General features: G+C 42.7%; 1 protein-coding gene across 3 annotated transcripts; it reads left to right on the top strand.

The window, feature by feature from the left end:
* Window positions 1-258: 258 nt before the first annotated feature.
* Window positions 259-5,512, top strand: LOC110490521 (zinc finger protein 2). Of its 3 annotated transcripts, XM_036944908.1 has the most exons (10): window positions 259-652; window positions 1,132-1,201; window positions 1,285-1,487; window positions 1,584-1,688; window positions 1,794-1,892; window positions 2,077-2,187; window positions 2,937-3,057; window positions 3,168-3,437; window positions 4,129-4,310; window positions 4,341-5,512. In XM_036944908.1, the coding sequence occupies exons 1-10, from the start codon at window positions 353-355 to the stop codon at window positions 5,046-5,048; spliced, it is 2,169 nt and encodes a 722-aa protein (XP_036800803.1). In that variant the 5' UTR covers window positions 259-352; the 3' UTR covers window positions 5,049-5,512. The 3 variants fall into 3 exon arrangements, with proteins under 3 accessions (XP_036800803.1, XP_021419621.2, XP_036800804.1); XM_021563946.2 differs by having other exon boundaries at window positions 4,129-5,512; XM_036944909.1 differs by lacking the exon at window positions 1,584-1,688 and having other exon boundaries at window positions 4,129-5,512.
* The last annotated feature ends 1,706 nt before the right edge of the window (window positions 5,513-7,218 follow it).

Here is a 7,218-nt window from a genome sequence, read left to right as displayed (position 1 = left end):
ATTTCATAGTGTTGATGTCTTCACTATTATTCTACAATGTAGAAAATAGTACAAATTAAGAAAAACCCTTGAATGAGTAGGTGTGTCCAAACTTTTGACTGGGACTGTATATATATATTTTTTTATTTCAATTTTGTAGTAAAGTACAATTAATTGATATTATAGTCCAGTTCTGGCCGTTAATGGAACATATTGCATGCCAACCGCTGTTAAACTCAGAAAATTATGTTGATACCGGAAGTGAACGTTTTTGGCCTAAAACGTCATATATAAACGACGACCGTGAATGTTCGGTTATTTTGCTTCTCATCTAGCTAGCTAGATAGCTAACCAGCTTGTGAATTTTGGGAAAATGGCTGAATCGTTTGAAGAACGTCTCGTAAAAGCTGTCAAAGAGCATACACACTTGTATGATACCTCAATGCGTTTACATTTCGACAAAGAGGCTCTCGAACACAGTTGGCGCGAAATTGCTACATATTTAAACTCCGATCCAGATACTTGCAGGAAGAAATGGAGACTTGCAAGGGACCGTCATGTGAGAGCACTGAAAAAGTCTAAGGACATGCCAGAGGGTGTACCGAGGCCTGGAAGCCTGAGTTGGCTCACCATTTTTATAAAACATCGGCAAACCAACCCAAACTTTCCCGAGGTAACTAGTTAGCGAAGATAGAGAAAATGTGTGGTTACAGTCACTTACCTAGTTGTCAGACCTGTGTTATTCACAGCCAGCTAGATACTGCTAGCATGACTAGTTATGTGTGTAATACTTATAGACCGGTAATTATCGGTATTATCAAAGAAGATTATCTAATAGTTCGACTGAAGAAACCACTATTTTTGGCACTGGGTTCGCAGTTCAAATAAGTGCAATATCAACACCAGCACCAGAGGACGCACATACATCAATACGAGATTGCGGAGATTAATGTAACATTTTCTTTTTCAAAAATGAAAACACTGAGTCAACTGTTCATGGCAATCCGGCTTTAATAAGAACATAAGACAGTGACTGATTAATTTAGTCATAAAATGAGAACGTACTGTTTTATTGTTTGCAACATGCTAGTCTTACTGTTAATATTTTAAAGATGTTCAATTACTACCTCTTGTTTTTGTTGGTTTCCATAGATCTCAGCAGACAGAGTTGCGAGTCCTAATGACAACCTGGATCAGACTCCCTTGTTTTCAGACCAGGCAGGTAAGCCAATATTAGAGGTGTGTAGTTGGCTACAGACACGATCCTTATGTTTCCATACTGGCTCCTTTTTTATTTTACTGTAGGTCCACTGTTCCCTTTATCATCTTTCCGTCTCCTGGTTCCACCTCTACGACTGATGTCAGCTTTCATGTGGCAAGTGGCTCAAGAGCGTAATGTGATGCACTATGGGAAGCTGGAGGAGTTTGTGACTTTGGTGACAGAGATGGTTCCAGAGCTGCTGAGCTCCAGGCAGAGGACCCAACTCATCCTGGGTCTGAGAGCAAGGGTGAGAAGTGGAAAGGTGGAGAAGGCGTGGCGGCATGGATGTTCAGAAAGGATCTTTTAGTCCAATGACTATTATTCTCATAAAATCTACTTTCAGATGGTTTTAGAGTTGTTTCGTAATGAAAACCCACCGGACCCCCAGACCATCCAACTTAATTTGGACAGAATCAAAACTTCTTCGGTACATGCTGTGCACAAGGATGTATGTAACTTTCAGTGTCTAAAGTAGTCTGGATGCTATTGAATAGAGGGAGCTTATATTGTCTTCCTTTTGAAGCTGATTGTATTATTCATTTTACATGCCCAGTCACAGAGTAGAAATGAGTTGGAGTCTTCAGAGTCTAACTTCGTGGAGCTGGTCAAAACCCTGCTCGAAGACCCTTCTGAGAAGAAGCACTTCTTCCAGGTGGGAAATATCCTAATGAATCATAGTTGTCGCTTTCAGAGTCAATAGGACAGCATGTTCCAGCAATGTAAAACTCAGTAGAGAAATGTTGCTTGTTTTACTGTAACTGATGAAAGGCCATACAAAATGAATAATCCAGCAAGGTGTTGGTTTCAACAAGGCTTGTTTTATTTTTCTCTCTCAGGTGGTGTTCCCAATACGTTATGGCCCTCGGTATGACACAGCACTGCAGATACTGATGTGGGAGTTTCTCTCCCGACTGGAGGAGCTGCTGCCTGTACCAGACCTCACAGAGGTACAGGCTCAATATCTTAATAGCATGAAATCTTTAGATGGTCAGGCTTGTCATGTTATTTATTCAATATCACATGCTTAGGGGTGTCACTGTTTTTGTAATGGCACTATATAAGATCCAGTCTTTGGGAACAGAGTTTCTTGTTCATGACTGTCCTTTTTGTCAACTAAAGTTAAATCCTATATGATTAATGTAGAGACACAGGAGAGGAGTGCTTCTTTGATTGAAGACCATGGTGCTTGCCTACGAAGCGGCAAAGGGAGCTGCACCTCCTTACCTTCAGGCTATGCTGAAACCCTACACCCTAACCCAAGCACTCTGTTCTGCCACCTCTGGTCTCTTGGCCCCTCGCACCCCTACGGGTGGGCAGCTCCCGCTCTGCCCAGTCAAAGCTCTTCTCTGTCCTGGCATCCCAACTAAACCCCCCCCCCCCCACACTAACTGTATGTCACTCTGGATAAGAACGTCTGCTAAATGACTCAAATATACCATCCATGAGGTGCTCTATGATTATGGAGTGAAATATTATAGAACAAAAATAAGTTGATGCTGGATAGTAAACAATGCTGTAAAAGTCTTTGTGAAAACAAACTTCCAGAAGTAATCAAGCCACTCATGTAGTGGAAACCTGTAAAAGCCTTTGTTTTACGGCTTATGCATGGCAAGAACAAAAACACCCACCGAATATGATGAATGTTCTGTGAGAGACAGCTGCAGAAACCTTTCTAATGTTCCTTTTATCCTTTCAGACAGCATCTCGTCTCAGCCTTGCCCCCTCTGACCTGGAGGAGTTCTGGCATTCTGTCTCTGACCCCGAGCACCTGAAGACACTGCTGCAGCATCATAGACATCTGGGTCACTTGAGCAAAAGTGAGTCTTATGAAGAGGATATCAACCATGTTAGCCATGTGCTCTTCTGTAAATTAGTGGAGTTGCATTTTTCCGTTTCCTTTCCTGAGATAAATTCTCTCTCCCTTCAGATGAATTCTCCAACCAGGTCGCAGACAACATCTTGTCCACATTGTCAATTCCTCAAATTCATGGCCTGAAGTCAAGCCTTGATGGACATGAAGGCATGAAAGGGAGCACAGAGGGGTGGAAGATCAACAGTGAGGAAGGAGGAGAGTTGCATTTTGAAAAGAACTTGGAGGATGATGGAAGTGAGAGAAATGAAGACACTGAGAGGGGATTGAAGGATGAGGATGACGCAAAGTGGACCTCGCCTCTGAGTGAACCAGAGGACTCGGATGGTAAGGAGATTCAGAATGATAGTCCATTTCCACCATGTATTTTTAAGTGATTTGTAAGAGCCTGACTTGTTACATTACCTAGAGATATTATTTGCAACAAAAAATATATATTCCTTGACATTCAGGTGAAAAATCAGGAATTGCTTCACACCACTGTCAAATGTTATACTTATGAATTAGAGGTTGATATCAGTTCCTACTTATAAAACCATCAAATATAGAGGCGCTGTGTATATTGTTCTGGAGAAGGACGTTTTCGTGCTTTTGAGAGCACTGCACTGAAGGCTGTTTCCAACAATGGCTGCCACTGCTAACGGAACCATTCATTTCAATGGGATGTTGGTTGGCGAGCGACGTTAACTGTAAGATGCTGAAACTTTCTAAATAAAAGCTAATGTACTTAAATGTCTGGCTGAATCAACAATATACCTGTCCCTAAATCAGGTACATTCAGCATGATGGCAGCGTGCCAGCTCATTTACAGCTGGCAGAAATGTGATTGCATTTGCTGCATCACAATACATGCTGTTCTGGTCCAAGATATTGTACCCGCCACTCTGGTAGGTCCAGGATTCATTTGGGTCAGGCTTTGTTTTGTTCGCATTATGTTTTGTAACGCGGATCATGGTACCAAGCACTCCAGGATCTGGGTCATAGTGTCTGAATTGTTCTGTCTGCTTTCTGCCTACAGAACCGGCTAGTGACATGCCCTCCCAGGTCTTCTCCTGCCCCCAGTGCCCATTCTCCCACAGGGAAATGGTGGACCTTCATCAGCACATCAGGAAGGAACATCTAACAGAGGAGGACAGCAGGAGCCTGGACTCTGGAGGAGCTGAGAACTCACTGCCATCCAGTCAAACAGCCAAGAGCTCCTCAGCCAAGAGCTCGTCAGCCAAGAGCTCGTCAGCCAAGAGCTCGTCAGCCAAGAGAATCAATAACAACACCTGCAAACAGTGTGGGAAGGGTTTCAGATGCACAACTGACCTGAAACGACACCAAAGTGTTCACACCAGTGTGCAGCCGTTCCGGTGCAATCAGTGTGAGAAGAGATTCAAATCGGAGAGATATCTACAATTGCACAAGAAAAGTCACGACGTAGAACCGATGCACAGGCCTATTTGCCAGCACTGTGGCAAGAGTTACACTAGTGCAGCTGTCCTCAAAATACACATACGTACCCACACCGGAGAGCGCCCTTACTCCTGCTCAGTCTGTGGGAAGAAGTTCAATCAAAAGCACACATTAGTTAGACACCTCCGGATGCACAAAGGAGATAGACCATACCTGTGTAGCGTATGCGGGAAGGCTTTCTTTGTTTCCGGGGAACTCTTAGTGCACATGCGTTTTCACACAGGGGAACGACCTTACCGCTGTAAACCGTGTGGAAAGGCTTTCAGCACGTCATGCGCTCTCACGTCGCATAAGCGATGGCACTCAAACGAGCGCCCGTTCACCTGCTCCCTGTGTTCAAAGGGCTTTGCGGAAACTGGTGGCCTTAAAAGACACATGTTTATTCATACCGAGGAGAAGCCCCATTACTGCCACACGTGTGGGAAAGGATTTAGTCAGTTGAGCAACATGAGAATACATTTGAAAACTCATAAAAAATAATGTCATTGGCTCTTTGTCAGACTAAAGGAATTTTTAACTAGTGTAATGTTTATTTCTCCTTGAGCTCAAAGCCAAAAGTAGGGAAAAAATAATTGTATTATAGGTAATGTACATCGTCCTGACAAAGTATCCATTCTGTTATTTTCCCCTTGGTAATGTGATCTGTTGTTAAAGAACTTTGGGCACAGACTTCACAATGACACGGAGGTTTTACTTAGTGCACTGCCAACTGCACTGTACTCTGTGAGCACAGTAGGGTTAACATGGTGTAAGGATCACATGTAGTTCGTGTAGGCTGTTCTGTACCTGAAGTAATGAAAAGTTTTGACTGCAACTATCAAGTTGTCTTTTTAATAATCATTCATGTGTTTTGGGGCAAGCTCCTGATGTATGTTGGAACAGAGTCCTCCCTTTTCTCCTACATTTTTATTTTCAGTCAGGCACCTGATTCCCTTCTGGTTCGTGCTGGGATGAAGTGCAATTAGGTACACTTTGTTTCCATTGTAATCAGACCTGGGTTCAAATACCATTTCAAATATCTCAGCATTCACCTACAGTGGGGCAAAAAAGTATTTAGTCAGCCACCAATTGTGCAAGTTCTCCCACTTAAAAAGATGAGGCCTGTAATTTTCATCATAGGTACACTTCAACTATGACAGACAAAATGAGAAAAAAAATCCAGAAAATCACATTGTATGATTTTTTTATGAATTTATTTGCAAATTATGGTGGAAAATAAGTATTTGGTCACCTACAAATAAGCAAGATTTCTGGCTCTCACAGACCTGTAACTTCTTCTTTAAGAGGCTCCTCTGTCCTCTGCCACTCGTTACCTGTATTAATGGCACCTGTTTGAACTTGTTATCAGTATAAAAACACATGTCCACAACCTCAAACAGTCACACTCCAAACTCCACTATGGCCAAGACCAAAGAGCTGTCAAAGGACACCAGAAACAAAATTGTAGACCTGCACCAGGCTGGGAAGACTGAATCTGCAATAGGTAAGCAGCTTGGTTTGAAGAAATCAACTGTGGGAGCAATTATTAGGAAATGGAAGACATACAAGACCACAGATAATCTCCCTCGATCTGGGGCTCCATGCAAGATCTCACCCTGTGGGGTCAAAATGATCACAAGAACGGTGAGCAAAAATCCCAGAACCACACGGGGGGACCTAGTGAATGACCTGCAGAGAGCTGGGACCAAAGTAACAAAGCCTACCATCAGTAACACACTACGCCGCCAGGGACTCAAATCCTGCAGTGCCAGACGTGTCCCCCTGCTTAAGCCAGTACATGTCCAGGCCCGTCTGAAGTTTGCTAGAGAGCATTTGGATGATTCAGAAGAAGATTGGGAGAATGTCATATGGTCAGATGAAACCAAAATATAACTTTTTGGTAAAAACTCGACTCGTCGTGTTTGGAGGACAAAGAATGCTGAGTTGCATCCAAAGAACACCATACCTACTGTGAAGCATGGGGGTGGAAACACCATGCTTTGGAGCTGTTTTTCTGGAAAGGGACCAGGATGACTGATCTGTGTAGAGGAAAGAATGAATGGGGCCATGTATCATAAGATTTTGAGTTAAAACCTCCTTCCATCAGCAAGGGCATTGAAGATGAAACATAGCTGGGTCTTTCAGCATGACAATGATCCCAAATACACCGCCTGGGCAACGAAGGAGTGGCTTCATAAGAAGCATTTCAAGGTCCTGGAGTGGCCTAACCAGTCTCCAGATCTCAACCCCATAGAAAATCTTTGGAGGGAGTTGAAAGTCCGTGTTGCCCAGCAACAGCCCCAAAACATCACTGCTCTAGAGGAGATCTACATGGCGGAATGGGCCAAAATACCAGCAACAGTGTGTGAAAACCTTGTGAAGACTTACAGAAAACGTTTGACCTCTGTCATTGCCAACAAAGGGTATATAACAAAGTATTGAGATAAACTTTTGTTATTGACCAAATACTTATTTTCCACCATAATTTGCAAATAGATTCATTAAAAATCCTACAATGTGATTTTCTGGATTTTTTTTTCTCATTTTGTCTGTCATAGTTGAAGTGTACCTATGATGAAAATTACAGGCCTCATCTTTTTAAGTGGGAGAACTTGCACAATTGGTGGCTGACTAAATAAGTAAGTAAGTATTCAGATATATTTTATTTCAA

The sequence above is a fragment of the Oncorhynchus mykiss genome, chromosome 15, assembly GCF_013265735.2.
Source record: "Oncorhynchus mykiss isolate Arlee chromosome 15, USDA_OmykA_1.1, whole genome shotgun sequence".
Classification (NCBI taxonomy): Eukaryota; Metazoa; Chordata; class Actinopteri; order Salmoniformes; family Salmonidae; genus Oncorhynchus; species Oncorhynchus mykiss.
The sequence above is the reverse complement of the archived record's forward strand: the minus strand, read 5'-3'. Positions and strand labels throughout refer to the sequence as shown.

Coding starts and splice junctions, on each gene's coding strand:
- LOC110490521 (XM_021563946.2), top strand. CDS start 353: ATGGCTGAATCGTTTGAAGAACGTCTCGTAAAAGCTGTCAAAGAGCAT. Junction 1,202..1,284: donor CTTGTTTTCAGACCAGGCAG/GTAAGCCAATAT, acceptor ATTTTACTGTAG/GTCCACTGTTCCCTTTATCA. Junction 3,438..4,128: donor TGAACCAGAGGACTCGGATG/GTAAGGAGATTC, acceptor TTCTGCCTACAG/AACCGGCTAGTGACATGCCC.